Consider the following 24,533-nt stretch of genomic DNA (forward strand, 5'->3'; position numbering starts at 1 on the left):
TGGTTATTCCTACAACACACACAAACGTAATTTCAGAGACGGGAACTATGATTAGCAAAATACATATATTGGTCTCATTCTTATATTTTGAGACATGCAGCATTATTTAAATAAAAATGATATTGATCCCCATACAGCCTATGATAATGAGTTGGATTTACATGCTTAGGCTTGGAAATATAGCCAGGAGAAGCAGGGTCAACACCTCTACTCATGTCATAAGTGCCATGACATCTTTAGTAACCACAGAGAGATAAGACCTCTGTCTCCACAGTCTCATCCAAAGGACAGCACCAACCTTAGGGCAGTGTCACTGGTATTGGGGTCTTAGGTCTCCTTTGGCCAAAGTGAAGAGTTGAGGGCCCCTTACTGGTCTCCTTGCAATATCTGGTCTCCCACACAGAGATGGAAATCTACACCTGTTTAGACCTTGGAGGATATGGCTTCAGATGAAAGACAGCAGAGAGATGCAGAACGTAAAAGCTTCAAACACATTGATATGCAAATTCAGGACCATTGTACACTGAAGTGAAGCATGCATCTGGTCTGAAGCATGTCAAAAGAGTAGAAATTAACTGGGACTGGAGGAATACATCACATTTAAACTAAATTAGCATGCATCTGATTTAGCTACACTCATCTGTACTTGAATTGTGCTGTTTGAAACGTGCATTTCCAATAAAGATTTCTAAATTGCAGTTATTTGTGCCAGACAGATTTGTCTTAATTAATTACATCAGGGGTTCTTAAACTTTTTTACATCAAGGGAATATTATTATACTGATATTATCTTACCTGTTATCAGTGGGGGGGATTTATTCTGCTGCTCTGGACTGTATCCCACGGTAGGTGGCGGTAGTGAACCAATAAATAGTTGTATTGCTCGCCAGAAACCCAACGAGGCTGGCAGACAGTTGTTACCATGCAACGAGCAGACGCTTGCGAAAAGTACTTGCTACAAAATTGGCAAAATTGCCTGCTGCTGTATACATAGCGCGCGTGTGTGTATGTTGCTAACCTAGCTAGTTAGCTAGCCATCAATAAAGTTCCCAATGTTACAACATGGCAGACGGCTGGAGCACCGACACCGGAGAGGCTGCCTATCGTTCCCGGGATGCTGTCAAAAACCTTACAATTAAGTAAGTTGCAGTTGGCCGTTGTGTGGCTTTTAGTCCTTGCATTGCCATACAAGCAAGACACTGTCGTTAGCTAACGTTAGCTCTCAAAGCAGATGATGATAAACACCCAGTATATTGCTTGACCTGATCCCTGAGTTTGCCATGAAAACATGGCATTTAGCTAGCTAGAATCCTGTTTACTTTGTTTATATTTACAATGGTGTTTACAGGATCCGTATTCAGAGAGCCACCTCCACAGCAGCCCTCTCCCAACACCTTCAGCAGCAGGTTTGACTCAACAGGAGAGGGGAGGCATTGAGCTGGACACCCTCAACTCACAGGCTCAATCAGGTGTTAACACTGTTTTGAAACAGGAAGATGATGTTAGATGTTTTGAAACAGAAAGATGTCAGATGCTTCTTAGTTGAGTAGATGTCATTTTCGTGGTGACTAGATATGGACCACAACATCTTGGTTTTGTTTCAGCCAGAAATGATGAGGAGTTAGTGGTAGGCTGGCAGGAGAAGCTGTTCAGTCAGTGTCCTTATAACAAATAAGAATTTACTGTTTAGGATAGTTTGATGTTGCATAGTAAGGTGTGTGTGTGTGTGTGTGTGTGTGTGTGTGTGTGCACACAATATGAAGTGGTTTTGTTCCAGAGTGAGTCAGTATGCCAGACTCCGCTGGAGAGACAATACCACACAGATCATGGCTCAGGAGCGGACCAGGGGCAGATGGAACTGCAGGATTTTCACCTACACCGATTCTGACTGCTACACCAATTGGGAAGGGGTGGTTTTCAACAGAATCTCCATTTCAGTAACGGTTCTGTAACCAATTACGCTGGGAGACAGGAAGCAAGTATAGGGGGAGGATTTATTAATAAATAGACATGAAACTAGAGACGAACAGTGTCTGGACAAGAGAAACAAAACAACATCAATGCAGACATGGGAATGAAACTGAGGAAGTGACAGATATAAGGGAGGTAATCAATGACGTGATGGAGTCCAGGTGAGTCCGATGAAGCGCGTAAAAATGGTGACAGTTGTGCGTAATGATGAGCAGCCTGGCGACCTCGAGCGCCAGAGAGAGGGAGCTGGAGCAGACGTGACAATTTCATTATTCAAAACAAAGCATTTACCTATTTTCTGTCCAAAAGAAACGTTAGTGTTTTAAAGCTGTTTTTGATGTCCTCACTACAGCATTCCCAGAGTATGGTGACGCAGGTCAAGTCCAATCCTACCTTACTGGCACATAGGATGGCCAATGTCAGACACAGACGACAGGACAGACACCCAGTGTAGATCCCTGTTACTCAACAAAGTGAATTATTATTAAAGTGAATGTAATTGAAGCAGCATTGATGCGTCGTGCTGCTTTGAAGACAAACAGTGTACCGCTATGTTCACATTACACCATACCCTTGTATGCAAAATGTGTTTGTGGTATTCTGTTGGTCTGCAGTGACCGCACCATCCCCAAGTCCAGGCTGATTACCTGGGACCCCTCGGAGGACTTTGTGAAGACCAGCCACATGGTCAACACACCTGTACAGACCATGCACATCATGGGGAACCTGGGACCAGCGGGCAAGTGAGTAGCACAAGGGGAAAAACCACTATGTAGCCTATACACTTATTACACTGCTTTGTATGTAATAACTTTGAAGTAGATTCCAATTCAGGCATTGAAAAGTGGCATTTTATTATTGTATTTCTCAGACTTGGCCAAAAGGAGAAGGAATGCTTGTTGTGCACGATAAGAGCAGATGGAAATGGAGTGGTTACCATCAAACCAGACTTCAACAAAGGCAAGGAGCCCTACAGGCCAGTGACCCGCACATGCTGAAGTCAAAATGTTTTATCCCTAGCTCAAGTAAGGGTCACTTACTTGGTAGCAAAATTCATACATTCCCAGTCATTTACTGTGTTATGATGCTGTGTGTTTGCACCCAAGGTTGAGACGGAGGGGGAGAAGAGGGAGGTGTGGCGTCAGACCAGAGGAGACGGAACAGCAACAGTGCATATATAGACGTGAGTGACTGAGTGTGTAGTGTTATTCACTGTTGGTGCACTGTAATAATTCTTGTATTATAGTTCATCCCAAAATCAAAACTTGGAAGATGTTTTTGTATCCCAAAGTGTTCTCACGTCAGATTTGTCCTTATGTATGTACATACAGTACACTGATGAAATATTATTATAGCCTTTCAGGCAGGTTAGATTATTTTCTATGACGATGACCTCTCCTCTCTTTTCCTCCTTTCAGCGTTATGTACGTCACAAAGACTACCTCAACAGCTTGGTTGGCCAGCACTGAAATGGTATGCATGTAGTTTGTGACAGATCTTTAACACAAGTTGTTTCGTCAGCAAAGGTTATCTCAAATCCAATTTTATTTGTTACATGCGCTGAATACAACCTTACAGTGAAATGCTTATTTACAAGCCCTTAACCAACAATGCAGTTTAAGAAAAATAAGTGTTAAGTAAAAAATAGATCATTTAAATAAAAGTAACAAATAATTAGAGAGCAGCAGTAAAATAACAATTGCGAGGCTATATACAGGGTGTACCGGTACAGAGTCAATGTGCGGGGGCACCAGTTAGTCGAGGTAATAGAGGTAATATGTACATGTAGGTAGAGGTAAAGTGACTATGCAGAGAGTAGCAGCAGCTTAAAACAGTAGGGGGGTGCAAAAAGTCTGGGTAGCCATTTATTAGCTGTTCAGGAGTCTTATGGCTTGGGGGTAGAAGCTGTTAAGAAGTCTTTTGGACCTAGACTTGGCGTTCCGGTACCGCTTGCCATGTGGTAGCAGAGAGAACATTTTATGACTAGGGTGGCTGGAGTCTTTGATAGTTTTTAGGGCCTTCTTCTGACACCGCCTGGTATAGAGGTCCTGGATGGCAGGAAGCTTGGCTCCAGTGATGTACTGGGCCGTACGCACTACCCTCTGTAGTGCCTTGCGGTCAAAGTCCGACCAGTTGCCATACCAGGCAGTGATTCAACCAGTCAGGATGCTCTCGATGGTGCAGCTGTAGAATTTTTTGAGGATCTGAGGACCCATGACAAATCTTTTCAGTCTCTTGTGGGGGAATAGGCTTTGTTGTGCCCTCTTCACGACTCTTGGTGTGTTTGGACCAAGATAGTTTGGTGATGTGGACACCAAGGAACTTGAAGCTCTCAACCTGCTCCACTACAGCCCCGTCGATGAGAATAGGGGCGTGGTTAGTCCTCCTTTTTCTGTAGTCCACAATCATCTCCTTTGTCTTGATCACATTGAGGAAGAGGTTGTTGTCCTTGCACCACATTGTCATGTCTCTGACCTCCTTATGGTCTTTCTCGTCGTTGTCGGTGATCAGGCCTACCACTGTTGTCACCGGCAAACTTAATGATGGTGTTGGAGTCGTGCCTGGCCGTGCAGTCATGACTGAACAGGGAGTACAGGACGGGACTGAGCATGCACCCTAGAGGTGCCCCCGTGTTGAGGATCAGCATGGCGGATGTGTTGTTACCTACCTTACCACCTGGGGACGGCCCGTCAGGAAGTCCAGGATCCAGTTGTAGAGGGAGGGGTTTAGTCCCAGGGTCCTTAGCTTAGTGATGAGCTTTGAGGGCACTATGGTGTTAAACGCTGAGATGTAGTCAATGAATAGCATTCTCACCCTTTTGTCCATGTGTGAATGGCAGTGTGGAGTGCAATGGAGATTACATCATCTGTGGATCTGTTGGGCCGGTATGCTAATCGGATTGGATCTAGGGTTTCTGGGATAATGGTGTTGATGTGAGCCATGACCAGCCTTTCAAAGCACTTCATGGCTACAGACGTGAGTGTTACGGGTTGGTAGTCATTTAGGCAGGTTACCTTAGTGTTCTTGGGCACAGGGACTATGGTGGTCTGCTTGAAACATGTTGGTAGTACAGACTCAGACAGGGAGAGTTTGAAAATGTCAGTGAAGACACTTGCCAGTTGGTCAGCGCATGCTCGGAGTATACGGCCTGGTAATCCTTGTGAATGTTGACCTGTTTAAAGGTCTTACATCGGCTGCGGAAAGCGTGATCACACAGTCGTCCGGAACAGCTGATGCTCTCATGCATGTTTCATTGTTACTTGCCTCGAAGCGAGCATATTAGTTATTTAGCTCGTCTGGTCGGCTCGTGTCACTGGGCAGCTCTCGGCTGTGCTTCCCTTTGTAGTCTGTAATAGTTTGCAAGCCCTGCCACATCTGACGAGCATCAGAGCTGGGGTAGTACGATTCGATCTTAGTCCTGTATTGACATTTTGCCTGTTTGATGGTTCGTCGGAGGGCATAGTGGGATTTCTTATAAGCTTCCTGTTGTATAGCACACTGTGTTACTTATACAACTAATATAAGGACATGACATGAGACGGGAGTATAAATTAACGTGGGCATTGTTTAATGCATTTCACAGGGAGAACATTCCAAGCATTTCAACGTAGGTAAACAAGGGGGGTTTACAGGTGCCCTAATGGGACAACACTAGAATATCAATACACAACACTTCTGGGTTAGAGTCCCGCTCCTTGAAAGAGGCAGCTCTACCCTTTAGCTCAGTGCAGATGTTGCCTGTAATTCATGGCTTCTGGTTGGGGTATGTACATACAGTCATTGTGGGGACGACGTCATCGATGCACTTATTGATGAGGCCGGTGACTAATGTGGTGCCATCGGAAGAATCCCAGGAACATATTCCAGTCTGTGCAAGCAAAACAGTCCTGTAGTTTAGCATCTGCTTCATCTGAGCACTTTTTTATTGACCGAGTCACCAATGCTTCCTGCTTTATTTTTTGCTTGTAAGCAGGAATCAGGAGGTTAAAATTATGATCAGATTTGCCAAATGGAGGGCGAGGGAGAGCTTTGTACGCATCACTGTGTGTGTGTAGTAAAGTTGTTCTAAAGTTTTTTCCCCCTCTGGATGGACATTTAACATGCTGGTAGAAATGAGGTCAAACTGATTTAAGTTTCCCTCCATTAATGTCCCCGGCCACTAGGAGTGCCGCCTCTGGATGAGCGTTTTCCTGTTTGCTTATGGCGGTATACAGCTCATTGAGTGCGATCTTAGTGCCAGCATCGGTCTGTGGTGATGTGTAGACAGCTACCTAAAATACAGATGAAAACTCTCTAGGTAGATAGTGTGGTCTGCAGCTTATCATGAGATACTCTAGCTCAGGCGAGCAAAACCTTGAGACTTCCTTAGATATCGGGCACCAGTCTGGAGTAAATCCCTCTCGTCTGACTCATTAAACAACAATTCTTTGTCCAATTCAAGGTGGGTAATCGCTGTTCTGATGTCCAGAAGCTCTTTTCGGTCATAAGAGACGGTAGCAGCAACATTATGTACAAAATAAGTTTCAATCAAAGCGAAAAATCAGACAAAATAGCATGGTTGGTTAAGAGCCAATAAAACGGCAGCCATCCTCTCTGGCGCCAGTACAACTTTATTAGTCCATGTTACGGGGAACAAAAGGAATTTGTTTTTCTGAAGGGGTTGGTCACAGATCTGCCAGTTCAGATCAAATCACACGTTTTGCTGCCTGACTCAGGACTCAAAACAGTGACCTTTCAGATACTGGACTAATTCTCTATCTTCCACCTTCTAACACTTCTAGCATGGGCTTCCTAGGCAAAGTTCCCTTTACACTATCCCATGTGCGTAGCAAACATGAGTCTGTCTCATGATCTGGTAATGAGGTAGTCCTGCGTGCAACTTTAAAATCAGTGTCACCCTCAGCTCAAGACACTGACCTCTTGGTCTAATGGTCAAGACACTGGTTTTTCCCATGGGAGGCCCAGGTACAGATCCTGCCCATGAAATGTGCACACCTCTCCCAAAGCACAATTCCACTGCTTCCACCAATGTACTGTTTTTTTGCAAACAGCAATGGTGTAATGCCCCTTTTTGTCTCAAACCCGGGTCTCCCTGCCCGTAGGCCAGTGCTTCTCAATTATTTTCTGTTATGCCCCCACTAGGAAGAAGTAAACATTTTGCGCCCCCCAACTCTCCGCCGCGAATGTAAATAGTATCATTTGTCTATAAAATTGTTATAAGTACACCTCTGCATAACATTGTATCCTTATTAACATTAAAGAAAACAAAAAAAGAAAAAAGAAAGAAATATAGATCAACTTACAACAAATAATAATTTTATTAACATTGTTTTCTAGTCTGTAACAGAAAAGACTTAAAGTGCATCAATTTGCCTGGGGAGAAAATAAATAAATAAATCCTTATTTAAACTGTAAACATTTTTTGACCATTTGATACTGAAAAATAAAATTAAATATAATCAATAAATAATAAAATTATTATTTATTAAAAATTGATCAGCAACATTAACTCAGGAGCACAATATATGAAACACTTTGGCCTATAAAACAAAAATGAATAAAACAATTTGCGCTGATTTTTTAAAATCAAAATGAGGAAGTCAGGATTAATGGCTACAATGAGCACGTTTTGCAGAGCACAGCTTTTCGAAGCGGGGTTTGAAGCATGATACTATAACTCTCAGCTCCTGCTCAATGTTTAGCTGGGACCTTTACTTGGTATTCAGTGCAGCAACAGCAGAGAAGCCAGTCTCACAAAGATAAGATGTTGCAAAAGGAAGAAGAATGCCCATTGCCCTCTGCCCTAAGAGTGGATACTGCCTCTCTACACTCAGCCAGAATTCACTCAGTGTCTGTGATGTGAACCTCAGTCTCAATGTGGAGTCAGACGTCATATCAATGAACTGGTCCTCCTCTGCAGAGCTGAAACCAGTTGGAGCTGGTCCATTGAAAGGATCTCTCACCCAGTCATATTGGGAACTGTTTTCAGGGAAGTACTTTTTAAAGAATCCCATCAGTGATGAAATATGCTCCTTAATATATGGAATCACTGAGGTGGCATCATAGTCAGTAGTGTCAACAAATTCATGCAGGTTCTCGAATGAATCAGTATTTCCTTCATCAAGTCGCCTGCCCCACATTGCAAGCTTTCGAGTGAAAGAGCTGATCTTGTCTGTGACCTGAGGGAGGTGTGTATCTTTCCCTTGAAGCTGTAGATTTAGTTCATTTAGTTTTCCAAATATGTCACTCAGGTAGGCCAGTTTTGCCAGGAAGTTCTCATCACTAAATTTTTCTGCAAGGTCATACTTGTGCTCCTGCTCCGAAAACATTCTCATCTGCTCTCTGAGCTCAAAAACTCGGGACAAGACTTTTCCTCGTGACAGCCACCTTGCTTCACTGTGAAACAGCACAGCTTGATGTTCAGCTCCCATCTCCTCACAGATAGCAGAGAAGACTCTTGTTTTTAGTGGTCTGGTCTTTATAAAATTGACTACACCTACAATGTCAGTCATAACCTCACTTAATTCAGAGGAAAGGTGCCTTGATGCCAGTGCTTCTCTGTGTATAACACAGTGTGTCCACTCAGCATTAGGTGAGGCCTTCTTGATGAGTGCCCGAAGTCCTTTTCTCATCCCTGCCATGGTCTGTGCACCATCACTGCAAACACCAATTCTCCCACTTTAGCCCATTCTCAGTCAGGAAGCAGTCCAGCATTTTGAATAGCTCTTCAGCTGTGGCTCTGTCTCTGACATATTTACAAAAAAGTAGATCCTCTCACAGGGAGTTTGTCATGTCAAAACGTACATAAGCGATAAACAACCAGTCTTTGTTGCTGTCAGTTGCTTCATCGAACTGTAAGGCAAAACGTTTGTCTTTGAGTTTATCTACCAGCTGTTCTTTAAGATCGTTAGCAATGTCATTTATACATCTGGCGACAGTGTCATTGGACAGAGAGATAGTTTTTATTTTTCATCATGACAGAGACCATGTCTAATGCTGCAGGCAGTATCAGCTCCTCTGCTATGGAGTGTTTTTTTTTGCACTGTGCAATTTGGTATGCCACCTTATATGATGCTAACAGTGCTCGCTGGTTTACTGAAGTAGCATTCACAAAGCGGGACGATTGTTGGCAATATTCGGCACGTTTTCGCTGAAAAAACTCAAGCGGCTTGATTGGGGTGTAATGTCTTTAAGTGACGCCTTCATTTATTTGGCTTCATGCTGTCCGCTGCCAACATTTTTATACAGAGTAAACATACCGGTCTTTCCTCGTCTCCCACTGTAGTCACAGTGAAGCCAAGCGCTACGTCTTAGCTTTCGGGAGACTTACGTTTGTCTCATTATCTCCGTCTCTCTCCGCCTTTCTTTTCATCCCTGTTAAATATTTTTCCATGGTGTCTCTTAAGGGTTTGTTATCTGCACTTCATATCTCCTGCTCTGTACTGTGTGCTCTTGTTCGGTGCAAAAAAACCCTACTCCCTGCGGCAAAAAAAAGCATGTTCCCCGGGATCACACGCGCCCCCCCTGGCATTGGTCCGAGCCCCCCACTATTCGAGAAGGACTGCCGTAGGCAAACAAATATATTTTTGTAAATTCAGGCGGTCGCCCCAAAACAGGTTTTGGACCTGGGTCCATCAACTGTCAAGCCAACACCTTAAGTGCTACTCCAATATGTCCAAACCTCTCGATGTGTTCACTCGGTGTTGGATTAAAGTTGCCCCAGAATGTGAGTCAGCTGAGACCTCCTTCCTTGGGGAGAGCATGCCGCCACACTTCTTTATAGCAAGTCTCTCACGTGTACACACATCTTTGATGGCTTCACAGGCACTATCCCACTTCTGATACCAATGTAACAAACTTGGGGATAGCTCCAACCGGGACTCAAACCCCGGTCCAGCGACTAGCAAGCCAACACCTTTATTCATTACACCAAGAGATCAGAAGGTGGTAAGTGTTGGGTTAAGCTTGCTACAATATATACGTATATAGGGTAATGTGTGATCTGGGTGAGGCAGCATTGCCACTTAGTGCTCCCAACACAGCAAAACACAATCTTTACCTTCTTTAACCTTAACTAACCTAAAGTCAAATACATTTAGACAAACCACCACGTGAGCAGCAAGTTTAGGGTTAATGGAGTGAAGTGGGTAATGGGTAGGACCACCAGTATGAACTATGTCTATACATGGATGGATGCTCTTCATCAACACCATCTTTTCTGTGAAACTAGATGTCAGCAATCAATCAACAAGACTAATGAAATGGGGCAAATGAAGACATTAGAACTGCTAAAGGTAATATATTATATTCTGAAACCAATTTCTTACTGGTAGATTTTGTACATGATCTGTCAGTCCTGAGAGCAACGCTCTCTCTCCTCCCCTTCTCACCATCTCTCTTTTGCTTGTGCTGGTGCGACGTTTCCCCTAGATCCAGATCTAGGATCAGCTTCCCCTCCCCAAACCCAACAAGGACCATTCGAGGGGGGAATTCAAACCTGATTCAAAGCCAGGGTCTATTTGGGGAACTTGTCCCCTCCCCCACAACACTACACGTGGATGCGGCTTCCTCAGTTCACCATGCTCATAAAGAAAACAGCAGTGTATTTCAGCTGTAAGTATTTTGAAGTTATTTTAAATGAATTTACCTAGCTTCGTTATTATTCAACAATAACAATAATGTAGCTGTAGAGGGCTACATTTCGTCGATGAATGGAAAAGTATTAGCTATGTTGAAGCATTATGTTAGCTTGCTAGCAGCTAGCTAGCGAGCCATTTTTCCTGGCTATACTGATAGGTTAATTAGCCAGCTAGCTGCTAAAGGTTGCTGGAGTAGACATTAATACATTTCGGAATGGATTATTGCATTGCTTATCTTTGCTATGATGTCTTAGATGTTCTCATATGGAAGAATGTTGTGTTGTGCATAATGTTAAATAACTCCATAGGAGTAATGTTAAACTAGCTACTGGTAGCTACCTACATTGTAATGCAAATGTGGTCCTAGCTCGGTTGCTTTCCTGTGGCATGCCGAGTTATTTGCGCAAGTCACAATGTGAGACATTTTGTTTAGAGGTGATTGTATTTTGAAATGGCATCTAGGGAAAGGCATTTGGAATATTTCACTGATTCAAATATGGCGGATGGTCCAAATACATTTCTTTTTTTTGTGAAAACATGTTTTATTTGCTGCAGGACTGGTAGAGACAGTGCGGTGCTAGAAGGGAAGGTTTGATTGGGAGAGACAGTTGTTGCTGTCATAGGTAATCTGTCATACTATACATGTATTAATGACATGTCTATTTTAAAATTGTTCTCGTCAGAACATGGATAAAAGCAGGAATCTCTCTTGCCAGGGTATGTAAGCCAACCGTCAACCACCCCCTCATTTCCTGCATTTTAAAGTTGCAATCGGCAGTTGCAAAATCCATTTTTGGACCTGTAATTGAATGATATATCAAATCAAATCAAATTTATTTATATAGCCCTTCGTACATCAGCTGATATCTCAAAGTGCTGTACAGAAACCTAGCCTAAAACCCCAAACAGCAAGCAATGCAGGTGTAGAAGCACGGTGGCTAGGAAAAACTCCCTAGAAAGGCCAAAACCAAGGAAGAAACCTAGAGAGGAACCAGGCTATGTGGGGTGGCCAGTCCTCTTCTGGCTGTGCCGGGTGGAGATTATAACAGAACATGGCCAAGATGTTCAAATGTTCATAAATGACCAGCATGGTCGTATAATAATAAGGCAGAACAGTTGAAACTGGAGCAGCAGCACGGTCAGATGGACTGGGGACAGCAAGGAGTCATCATGTCAGGTAGTCCTGGGGCATGGTCCTAGGGCTCAGGTCCTCCGAGAGAGAGAAAAAAAGAGAGAATTAGAGAGAGCATATGTGGGGTGGCCGGTCCTCTTCTGGCTGTGCCGGGTGGAGATTATAACAGAACATGGCCAAGATGTTCAAATGTTCATAAATGATCAGCATGTTAGAATAATAAGAAGGCAGAACAGTTGAAACTGGAGCAGCAGCACGGCCAGGTGGACTGGGGACAGCAAGGAGTCATCATGTCAGGTAATCCTGGGGCATGGTCCTAGGGCTCAGGTCCTCCGAGAGAGAGAAGGAGAGAATTAGAGAACGCACACTTAGATTCACACAGGACACCGAATAGGACAGGAGAAGTACTCCAGATATAACAAACTGACCCTAGCCCCCCGACACATAAACTACTGCAGCATAAATACTGGAGGCTGAGACAGGAGGGGTCAGGAGACACTGTGGACCCATCCGAGGACACCCCGGACAGGGCCAAACAGGAAGGATATAACCCCACCCACTTTGCCAAAGCACAGCCCCCACACCACTAGAGGGATATCTTCAACCACCAACTTACCATCCTGAGACAGGGCCGAGTATAGCCCACAAAGATCTCCGCCATGGCACAACCCAAGGGGTGGCGCCAACCCAGACAGGATGACCACATCAGTGAATCAACCCACTCAGGTGACGCACCCCTTCCAGGGACGGCATGAGAGAGCCCCAGTAAGCCAGTGACTCAGCCCCTGTAATAGGGTTAGAGGCAGAGAATCCCAGTGGAAAGAGGGGAACCGGCCAGGCAGAGACAGCAAGGGCGGTTCGTTGCTCCAGAGCCTTTCCGTTCACCTTCCCACTCCTGGGCCAGACTACACTCAATCATATGACCCACTGAAGAGATGAGTCTACCCATTGATATATACCCATTGATTCTTGAAGAATATATCTTATAAATGCCTCATGAGCTTAGTTCAACAGTTGTACCCCATCAGAACTCAGCATATAAGCTGAGTTTTACTTCAATGTGGGTAAACAAAGTAAATGTAAACAAACACTCTATAGCCACAAAACATGGTTAAACATGGATCAATCCACTAATGGGAGGGAAATGTAGGCTCAAAATGAGCTGTTATTGGCAGAGAGATTTCAAACTCTTTGTTATTGGTCTATTAACTTAGACCACCTGGTGATGTCACCAAGCAAGCCAAAACTCCACCAATGCAAAACCTGCTGATTTAGAATGTCTTATGTAGACCGGAGTGGCGCAGTCGTCTTAGGCACTGCATCTCAGTTGCTAGCTGTGCCGCTATAGATCCTGGTTCGAGTCTAGGCTCTGTCGCAGCCGGCTGCGACCCGGAGACCCATGGGTTGGTGCACAATTGTCACAGCGTCGTCCTGGTTAGGGGAGCGTTTGTCTGGCAGAGTTCTTATGCACAATGCAGCACGGAGTGCCTGGATACAGCCCTTAGCCGTGATATATTGACCATATACCACAAACCCCTGAGGTGCCTTATTACTATTATTAACTGGTTACCAACGTAATTAGAGCAGTAAAAATAAATGTTTTGTCATACCGGAGTATACGGTCTGTTATTACCCGGGTGATTCGAGCCCTGAATGGTGATTTAATAGCATTCGGGGCTCGAACCACCCAGTTTATAATACAATTTATTCTGTTGTTTTTGATTGAAATGTTTCTTCAGTGGCTGCTGCACGAATTGAGATGTTCAAAAAAATAAATGGCCTACTACTACTGCTACCATACACACACACACACACATATTTTGAGTATTGGTTACTCCTACAACACACACAAATGTAATTTCAGAGACAGGAACTATGATTAGCAAATACTTATATTGGTCTCGTTGTTATATTTTGAGACATACAGCATTCTTAAAAAGGATATTGGTCCCCATACTGTCTACCCAGGTGGCTTATGATAATGAGTTGGATTTACATAGTGCTTAGAAGCGATTTCAAATCAAATCAAATTTATTTATATAGCCCTTCATACATCAGCTGATATCTCAAAGTGCTGTACAGAAACCCAGCCTAAAACCCCAAACAGCAAGCAATGCAGGTGTAGAAGCACGGTGGCTAGGAAAAACTCCCTAGAAAGGCCAAAACCTAGGAAGAAACCTAGAGAGGAACCAGGCTATGTGGGGTGGCCAGTCCTCTTCTGGCTGTGCCGGGTGGAGATTATAACAGAACATGGCCAAGATGTTCAAATGTTCATAAATGACCAGCATGGTCGTATAATAATAAGGCAGAACAGTTGAAACTGGAGCAGCAGCACGGTCAGGTGGACTGGGGACAGCAAGGAGTCATATCAGGTAGTCCTGGGGCATGGTCCTAGGGCTAAGGTCCTAGTTGAAACTGGAGCAGCAGCACGGCCAGGTGGACTGGGGACAGCAAGGAGTCATCATGTCAGGTAGTCCTGGGGCATGGTCCTAGGGCTCAGGTCCTCCGAGAGAGAGAAAGAGAGAATTAGAGAACGCACACTTAGATTCACACAGGACACCGAATAGGACAGGAGAGGTACTCCAGATATAACAAACTGACCCTAGTCCCCCGACACATTAACTACTGCAGCATAAATTTCACATTCTTAGGCTTGGAAATATAGCCAGGAGAAGCAGGGTCAAGACCTCTACTCATGCCATAAGTACCATGACATCTTTAGTAACCACAGAGAGATAAGACCTCTGTCTCCACAGTCTCATCCAAAGGACAGCACCAACCTTAGGGCAGTGTCACTGGTATTGGGGTCTTAGGTCTCATTTGGACAAAGGGAAGAGAAGATGCCCTTTACTGGTCTCCTTGCAATATCTGGTCTCCCACACAGAGATGGAAATCTACACCTGTTTAGACCTTGGAGGAAATGGCTTCAGATGAAAGACAGCAGAGAGATGCAGAACGTAAAAGCTTCAAACACATTGATATGCAAATTCAGGACCATTATACACTGAAGTGGAGCATGCATCTGGTCTGAAGCATGTCAAAAGAGTAGAAATGAACTGGGACTGGAGGAATACATCACATTTAAACTAAATTAGCATGTATCTGATTTAGCTACACTCATCTGTACTTGAATGGTGCTGTTTGAAACGTGCATTTCCAATAAAGCTTTTTAAATTCCAATTATTTGTGTCAGACAGATTTTTGTCTTAATGAATTACATCAGGGGTTCTTAAACTTTTTACATCAAGGGAATATTATTATACTGATATTATCTTACCTGTTATCAGCGGGGGGGATTTATTCTGCTGCTCTGGACTGTATCCCACGGTAGGTGGCGGTAGTGAACCAATAAATAGTTGTATTTTCGCCAGAAACCCAACCAGGCTGGCAGACAGTTGTTACCATGCAACGAGCAGACGCTTGTGAAAAGTACTAGCTACAAAATTGGCTAGCAAGTCAATTGCCTGCTGCAAACCATCTATCTTCTAGATACATAGCGCGCGTGTGTATGTTGCTAGTTAAGCTAACGTTAGCTTCCTATTTAGCTAAGAATAATATTTATTAAGCCACCAACTGCAGCATAGCTAGCTAACCTAGCTAGCAAGCATCAATACATAAGTTCCCAACGTAACAACATGGCAGACGGCTGGAGCACCGACACGGGAGAAGCTGTCTATCGTTCCCGGGATGCTGTCAAAAACCTTAAAATGAAGTAAGTTGCAGTTGGCGTTTGTGTGGCTTTTAGTCCTTGCATTGCCATACAAGCAAGACACTGTCGTTAGCTAACGTTAGCTCTCAAAGCAGTTGATGATGATAAACACCCAGTATATTGCTTGACCTGATCCCTGAGTTTGCCATGAAAACATGGCATTTAGCTAGCTAGAATCCTGTTTACTTTGTTTATATTTACAATGGTGTTTACAGGATCCGTATTCAGAGAGTCACCTCCACAGCAGCCCTCTCCCAACACCTTCAGCAGCAGGTTTTGACTCAACAGGAGAGGGGAGGCATTGAGCTGGACACCCTCAACTCACAGTCTCAATCAGGTATTAACACTGTTTTGAAACAGAAAGATGATGATGTGAAAAATAAAGATGATGTTAGATGCTTCTTAGTTAAGTAGATGTTATTTTCGTGGTGGCTAGATATGGACCACAACATCTTGGTTTTGTTTTTAGCCGGAGATGATGATGAGGAGTTAGTGGTAGGCTGGCAGGAGAAGCTGTTCAGTCAGGTAGGTCCTCTACCAGTGTCCTTATAACAAATAAAACTTTACTGTTTAGGATAGTTTGATGTTGCATGGTAAGGTGTGTGTGTGTGTGTGCAGTATGAAGTGGATTTGTTCCAGAGTGAGTCAGTATGCCAGACTCCACTGGAGAGACAATACCACACAGAGATCATGGCTCAGGAGCGGACCAGGGGCAGACGGAACCGCAGGATTTTTACCTACACCGATTTTGACCGCTTCACCAATTGGGAAGGGGTGAGTTTCTACTGATTCTCCATTTCATTAATGTTTTTCAAAACAATCCATCCTGGACAGATGTAATTCCTCAAGAGGAGTGGGTTGTCCAGTATTGTAGTAGCATTTACCTAATTTCTGTCCCAAAGAAACGTAATTGTTTTAAAGCTGTTTTTGATATACTCACTACAGCATTCTCAGAGTATGGTGACGCAGGTGAAGTCCAACCCTACTTTCCTGGCAGAAAGGATGGCCAATGTCAGACACAGACGACAGGACAGACGCCCAGTGTAGGTCCCTTATAGTCACCAAAGTTAATTATTATTAAAGTGAATGAAATTGAACCAACATTGAAGCATGATGTGCTGCTTTGAAGACAAACAGTGTACCGGTATGTTCACATTACACCATACCCTTGTATGCAAAATGTGTTTGTGGTATTCTGTTGGTCTGCAGTGACAGCACCATCCCCAAGTCCAGGCTGATTACCTGGGAGCCCTCGGAGGACTTTGTGAAGACCAGCCACGTGGTCAACACACCTGTACAGACCATGCACATCATGGGGGACCTGGGACCACCGGGGAAGTGAGTAGCACCAGGGGAAAAACCACTATGTAGCCTATACACTTATTACACTGCTTTGTATGTAATAACTTTGAAGTAGATTCCAATTCAGGCATTTAAAAGTGGCATTTTATTATTGTATTTCTCAGACTTGGCCAAAAGGAGAAGGAATGCTTGTTGTGCACGATAAGAGCAGATGGAAATGGAGTGGTTACCATCAAACCAGACTTCAACAAAGCCAAGGAGCCCTACAGGCAAGTGACCCGCACCTGCTGAAGTCAAAATGTTTTACCCCTAGCTCAAGTAAGGGTCACTGACTTGGTAGCAGAATACATACAGTACAAGCCATTGACAGTGTTATGATGCTGTGTGTTTGTGCCCAGAGTTGAGACGGAGGGGGAGAAGAGGGAGGTGTGGCGTCTAACCCTGGAGAACGTGTCAGAAGGCATCAGACCAGAGGAGAAGGAACGGGAACAGCGCATGTATAAAGATGTGAGTGACTGAGTGTGTAGTGTTATTCACTGTTGGTGCACTGTAATAATACTTGTATTATAGTTAATCCCAAAATCAAAACTTGGAAGATGTTTTTGTATCCCAAAGTGGCCTAATATCAGATTTGTCCTTATGCATGTACATACAGTACACTGATGAAATATTATTATAGCCTTTCAGGCAGGTTAGAGTCTTTTCTATGACGATGACCTCCTCTCTTTTTCTCCTTTCAGCTTTATGTACGTCATAAAGACTACCTCAACAGCTTGGTTGGCCAGGACTTTGAAATGGTATGTATGTAGTCTGTGACAGATCCTTAACACAAGTTGTTTAATCAGCAAAGGTCACCTGCGGTATTAGCTCAGTATTTGGTCATTCAATTACGCACTAATGCTCAGAAACCCATACATTTCAGGTGTTTTGGTGAAACGCCAAGTCAATGTATGAAATGATGGGATGGATTAAGTCTGTGTTTGTGTCCTTCAGCCACCCCCTGGAATTCTGCGTCTGTTGGTGAATGGAGAAATAGGTCAGTAATGGGAGAGACAGTTATAATATGACTTTTCAATATACTGTATTTTAAAATAGGCACTTCCTTAGGTCTCCTATAGTGACCATTTCTCTGCTCTCCAGACTCAGCCAAAGGCTTTGAATATGACAACTTATACGTCCACTTTTTCCTGGAGCTGCCCCACAGTGAGTCAAAATAAACGGTCAACTTTATAGAGAAAAATATCCCACTTCTTACACATATTGTCAATATACTGTATGTCTTTTACATCATTTAACTTTGTAGGCTCCATATACAACTAAATTCCTGTCTCTTTAGAGAATATAGCTGGTTGTTTTTAACAAGTTGTTTTCAACTAACCCTACCTTCCCTGTGCTGCCTAGATTGGTCCACTCTGCCATTCCACTCTCTCTCTGGCGTGACTCAGACATGTCGCACAAAGACCATAGGAAAGGTGGGGACATGCTTCAGGTCTTCACATTAATCTATGTTCTTATTAGAGACATAGGCAAATATCTGAACATGCTTTTATTATGCTTGCAGGACGACGTGGCTTTCTTCAGCTACCCATTCAGCTTTGAGTCATTCTTCAGGAGAGAGGATGAGACAGAGGGTGAATTTGCATTGTAATTCCCTCTTTCCACATTTTGTTACGTTTCAGCCTTAAGCTAAAATGGATTAAATATTTTTTCCCTTAATCGATCTACACACAATACCCCATAATGACAAAGTGAAAACCGATCCTATTCATATCCTTTGCTATGAGACTCGAAATTGAGCTCAGTTGCATCCTGTTTCCATTGATCGTCCTTGAGATGCTTCTACAAGTTGATTGGAGTCCACCTGTGGTAAATTCAATTGATTGGACATGATTTGGAAAGACACACATCTGTCTATATAAGGTCCCACAATTGACAGTGCATGTCAGAGCAAAAACCAAGCCATAAGGTCGAAGGAATTGTCCGTAGAGCTCAGACACAGGATTGTGTCGAGGCACAGATCTGGGGAGGGTACCAAAACATTTCTGCAGCATTGAAGGTCCCCAAAAACACAGTGGCATCCATCATTGTTAAATGGAAGAAGTTTGTAACCCCAAAACTCTTCCTAGAGCCGGCCGCCCGGCCAAACTGAGCAATCGGGGACGAAGAGCCTTGGTCAGAGAGGTGACCAAGAACCCTATGGTCACTCTGACAGAGCTCCAGAGTTCCTCTGTAGAGATGGGAGAAACTTCCAGAAAGACAACCATCTCTGCAGCACTCCCCCAATCGGGCCTTTATGGTAGAGAGGCCAGACGGAAGCCACTCTTCAATAAAAGGCACATGACAGCCCGCTTGGAGTTTGCACCTAAAGGACTCTCAGACCATGAGAAACAAGATCCTCTGGTCTGATGAAACCAAGATTCAACTCTTTGGCCTGAATGTCAAGCGTCACATCTGGAGGACACCAGGCACCGCTCATCACCTGGCCAAGCGTGGTGGTGGCAGCATCATGCTGTGGGGCTGTTTTTCAGCGGCAGGGACTGGGAGACTAATCAGGCTTGAGGGAAAGATGAACGGAGCAAAGTACAGAGAGATCCTTGATGCAAACCTGCTCCAGAGTGCTCAGGACCTCAGACTGGGCAAAGGTTAACTTTCCAACAGGACAACAACCCTAAGCACACAGCCAAGACAACGCAGGAGTGGCTTTGGGACAAGTCTCTGAATGTCCTTGAGTGGCCCAGCCAAAGCCCGGACTTGAACCTGATCGAACATCTCTGGAGAGACTTGAAATTAGCTGTGCAGCAACGCTCCCCATCCAACCTGACAGAGCCTGAGAGGATCTGCAGAGAAGAATGGGAGAAACTCTCCAAATACAGGTGTGCCAAGCTCATACCCAAAAAGACTTGGCTGTAATTGCTGCCAAAGGTGTTTAAACAAAGTACTGAGTAAAGGGTCTGAATAGTTATGTAAATGTGATATTTATTTTTTATTTTATTTATTTAGAAACATTTCTAAAGCCCTGTTTTTACTTTTTCATTATGGGGTATTATGTGTCGATTGATGAGGGGGGGAAACTATTTAATCCATTTTAGAATACGGCTGTAACGTAACAAAATGTGGAAAAGGTGAAGGGGTCTGAATACTTTACAAATGCACTATTATATTGTATTTGTATCAAAATAAATATTTAGTTTATATTGTATTCCTAAACATAATTATTGTATTTGTACCAGGCGTTTTCAGGGCTCCATGCATTTTATCACAACATTTCTTCATATGGCATTTCTTTCATTTTCCTGCTAATTATTTTGTCATAGAATCCCTCCCCCAATGGCCAGTTCTGTACTTCAAAGTCCTCTCCCTGGACTTCTGGCAGCGCTACAGAAATGAAGGCTATGGCTACCTGGTCATTCCTTCCACCCCTGGTAAGATGTATATAGAGCATGGTGCTGTTCAATGACAGTTAGAATTGTTTTCTGAAAGCAGCGTAAATGATGATCTACTCTGGCTGTGTGTGTCTGTATCCCATAGGGAAGCATACAATAACATGTCATACGTGGAGACCGCTCCAGACGGGAACAGTGTCAGAACTGAGACGCTTCTTCATTGGTGGATCCCCTGAGCTGGAGGACTACAGTTACGTCAGAGTCCCAGGAACCTTCAAGGTACAAAGAAAATACTGCAATTCTCTGAATAAAGTCCTGAAAAAACACCGACTCGGAAGAGAAGTATTTAAATACAAGTCTAGCTAACACTGTCTGTGTAGGGAGAGCGGCTGAGTCGCTTTGGCTTCCGCACACAGACCACAGGCAGCGTCACCTTCAACCTCCATTGTATCCAGCACGCCAGGTGAGTCTGGTTTAAGTCAAGACTTTCTGTAGGTTGCACAGATGAAAATACCACATTGAATATTTACAGATTATTTATGAGGGGTCTACAGTATTATGTTCTTTTAGTATGGGGTAAAGCAGCAGAATGAAAAAGGTTCAGACTTCTAGAGATCTGGATTCTTTCCATTTGGGCCATATTTTCTCTGTTTGTTTGACATCACTCTGCTTGTCTTTTGTGAAGGGCATTTGTTGATGCCAGCACCCTGAAGAAGAGGAGGCAGAGTGTTCTGGACCAGCTGGGAGGCTTCAGTCAGCAAGGTTCTGTCTATAATGTCCTGGGTAAGGAATGTCATGTCCAAATACAAATCATTGAGAAAGAATAACAAAATGTCAAGATGCTGGTACACAATATGCTGAGTGAAAGAAAATAAGTAGTCTGGTAAACAATCGATTTGTGCTCTAATTGGCAGAGGCATTCCAGAGGGCCAGGAGACGGATGCAGGAGGCCAGAGAGAGTCTTCCCAGAGACCTCATAAACACTACAGCCCAACAAAACTCTGAGTCCACTGCATAGACACGTACATGGTTTACATACAGTATGCAGCACAGCATTCACCTGTAAGAAAATGCTGAGGAAATTCCATCTCCCTGTTCAACAGCCGTCTGTTTATGTTCTGTAATTTTGTAATTATTACTATGCATGTACACCTGTATAGACTGAATATATCAAACATTAGGAACACCTTGGACCACCCCCCTTTTTTACTGAGACAGCCTAAATTCGTCAGGGCATGGACTCTATAAGGTGTTGAAAGCATTTCACAGGGATGCTGGCCCATGTTGACTCCAATGCTTCCCACAGTTGTGTCAAGATGGCTGGATTTCATTTGGGTGGTGGACCATTCTTGATACATACGGGAAACTGTTAAGCGTGAAAAACCCAGCAGTGTTGCAGTTCTTGACACAAACCAGTGCGCCTGACACTACCATACACTTAAATGTTTTTGTCTTGCCCATTCACAATCTGAACGGCACACAAATACGATCCATGTCTCAATTCTCTCCAGGCTTAAAACTTCTTCTTTAACCTGTCCCCTCCCCTTCATCTACACAGATTTGAAGTGGATTTAAAAGTAACATCAATAAGGGATCCTGGCGTTCACCTGGTCAGTCTATGTAATGGAAAGAGTAGATGTTCTTAATGTTTTGTATACTAATTTTATATGTGCTTCTGATACAGTATTTTAAGAGCGACTTTATAGCGCGGTGTCAGATGATAAAGTATTTTCCATGTTTTGTTATCATAGTTTGTCAATTGATTTTATAATAAAACTGAGATATACCTATTTTAGATTCACATCTTTAAAAAGTAAAATGTCTTTGAGGCTTTCTATACCTTTTCCCATGTTTTATATGAAACATTACTCTGCTATCATTTAGTCAAATACATGTTTACCTTTGGGAGAAATGAGATGAGCACAGGTCTACCTAGTAAAGTCTAGGTTGTATCAAGTCTGTACTGGCATAAGATGAGACTCGTCACTCTTCTCCTCTCTCCTCTTTTCACCCTATGGTGTGTGCAGCTCACTGCTGAGTGTGTCTCAATCCCATGTGTAGCAAAGTGTCCGAGAGGAGTGAGGGTGCCAGGAAACTGTCAGTGCTGGCGCTCCCCTCTGCCCGTCTGGACATCTGCTGCACCTGTCTCAGTCACCAGCCCTGCTGGCACCGCCACAGAGTGGCCTGGCACTGGCCATGGTGTGAACATGGTCTGTCTCCCTCTCCTAAGTAAACTTTATACATTACAAACATCTATAGTTGGTTGTCCTGATGGATACTTGCTAGCAATATAATGCAGGCAGTGAAGTGTATATATATGTATATATTACCAGTCAAAAGTTTGGACACACCTACTTATTTAAGGGTTTTTCTTTATTTTCTACTATTTTCTACATTGTAGAATAGTGAAGACATCAAAACTATGAAATAACACATATGGAATCATGTAGTAACCAAAACAGTGTTAAACAAATCAAAATATATATTGATGTGAGATTCTTCAAAGTAGCCACCCTTTGCCTTGATGACAGCTTTGCACACTCTTGGTCTTCTCCCAACCAGCTTCATGAGGTAGTCACCTGGAATGCATTTCAATTAACAGGTGTGAATTTGTGGAATTTCTTTCCTTAATGCGTTTAAGCCAATCAGTTGTTGTGACAAGGTAGGAGTGGTATACAGAAGATAGCCCTATTTGGTAAAAGACCAAGACAAATGACTGACCATCATTACTTTAAGACATGAAGGTCAGTCAATCCAGAAAATGTTAAGAACTTTTAAAGTTTCTTCACAAGTGCAGTCGCAAAAACCATCAATCACTGTGAGGAAACTGGCTTTCATGTGGATCGCCACAGGAAAGGAAGACCCAGAGTTACGTCTGCTGCGGAGGACAAGTTCATTAGAGTTACCAGCCTCAGAAATTGCAGCCCAAATAAATACTTCACTGAGTTTAAGTAATAGACGCATCTCAACATCAACTGTTCAGAGGAGATTGCATGATTCAGACCTTCATGGTTGAATTGCTACAAATAAACCGATACTAAAGGACACCAATAAGAAGACTTGCTTGGGCCAAGAAACATGAACAATGGACATTCGACCGGTAGAAATCTGTCCTTGGTCTGATGAGTCCAAATTTGAGATTTTTGGTTCTAACCGCTGTGTCATTGTGAGACGCAGAGTAGGTGAACACATGCTCTCCGCATGTGTAGTTCCCACCGTGAAGCATGGAGGAAGAGATGTGATTGTGTGGGGGAGCTTTTTTGTTTTTTTTTCTCAATCTGGGTTTTTTTATGCTCAGAATTTGCTTAAAACTGCATCAAAACCTCAGGAAAGGCGGCAGGGTATTCATGCATTTCTTTCCATCGATTCAAATCCATTAAAAAAATCTAAACTCATTGACGCATGGCCTTTTCTGAATCCAGTCACTGTTAATGAACAGGGTCAGCATAGGTGTCGCTGCTTTGCTTAGCTTTTGATGCATTGAGCGAATTTCATATTATGCGTATGCGTATTGCCTAAATGTCTGGGCACATTTGGACGAGTCTACATCATTTGTCACTCGCATCCCTTCAACTGAACAAAGCTAGCTAGTAAAAAATAACCTGACAAATAGACACTACTATACTGCACCGCTAAAATTTTCCACGTTGGAATAATGAAACGGACGCGCCATTTGGAGGGTTCGAAGAGTGGCTCCTCAAATGTAATTACATTTATGACGAGACTGAGGCAGCATACAAGACGTGACTTTATTCATGACAGGCAAGGCAACCAGCATCTCCCTCACTGCTAGCTGTAGGGCATGCGAACAGTGAGTACTGGACTGTCCACTTGTCTGAAACCATCATTAACAATTAATACTTACCCTGACTTTTACACATCTTGGTAATTTTACTTTTGCTTTGTGGCCTATGGAGAATGGAGCTTCTCCTGCCACTCAGTGCGGGCCTGAACCTTGGCTTCAACAAGATAGTTGCAACTAACTACAGTACACTATAACCATTGTATGTGCGTGGCTGCCCTGCTGTGTGCATGCAGAATAAAATAATGGACATGGGGGTCCTGCCCTGTCTTCTACAACACTCACACAGAGGTTCAGCAGACGAATGGACTTAATTTACAAGGTAGGCCTAAATGCATTTTTCTTTACAATTTGCAGGTTAAGCTTTTGTTGAATCATGAGAAGGATAGACAACATCCCTTTGAATGCATTTGATTTATCAAGATATAATTAATTTTTGGTGGGCCACCTTTTACGTTTTGAACTGCATTATCAGGCAAATTTCGTAAGAACCTTATTTATTATACGTGTGCAATAATATTTCACATAATAATGTGTGTGTGTGTGAGTGAGTAATCACCCCGGTTATGCCCTGGACACCTGCCCAGTGTTTAAC

At 43.4% G+C, this 24,533-nt stretch overlaps 1 protein-coding gene across 2 annotated transcripts; it reads left to right on the forward strand.

Moving 5' to 3' along the window:
- Positions 1-910: 910 nt before the first annotated feature.
- On the forward strand, positions 911-21,926 carry mks1 (MKS transition zone complex subunit 1). 2 transcript variants are annotated; one of them, XM_042326887.1, is made up of 18 exons: positions 911-1,139; positions 15,667-15,788; positions 15,921-15,976; positions 16,070-16,225; positions 16,397-16,494; positions 16,661-16,789; positions 16,918-17,022; positions 17,152-17,260; positions 17,494-17,550; positions 17,747-17,789; positions 17,894-17,956; positions 18,155-18,225; positions 18,315-18,384; positions 20,068-20,175; positions 20,282-20,415; positions 20,517-20,599; positions 20,822-20,919; positions 21,051-21,926. In XM_042326887.1, exons 1-18 carry the CDS (start codon positions 1,063-1,065, stop codon positions 21,152-21,154), a joined length of 1,683 nt encoding a protein of 560 aa, XP_042182821.1. In that variant the 5' UTR covers positions 911-1,062; the 3' UTR covers positions 21,155-21,926. The 2 variants fall into 2 exon arrangements, with proteins under 2 accessions (XP_042182821.1, XP_042182820.1); XM_042326886.1 differs by lacking the exon at positions 911-1,139 and adding an exon at positions 14,300-15,454.
- The last annotated feature ends 2,607 nt before the right edge of the window (positions 21,927-24,533 follow it).

The sequence above is a fragment of the Oncorhynchus tshawytscha genome, linkage group LG09 (genome assembly GCF_018296145.1).
Source record: "Oncorhynchus tshawytscha isolate Ot180627B linkage group LG09, Otsh_v2.0, whole genome shotgun sequence".
Taxonomy (NCBI): Eukaryota; Metazoa; Chordata; class Actinopteri; order Salmoniformes; family Salmonidae; genus Oncorhynchus; species Oncorhynchus tshawytscha.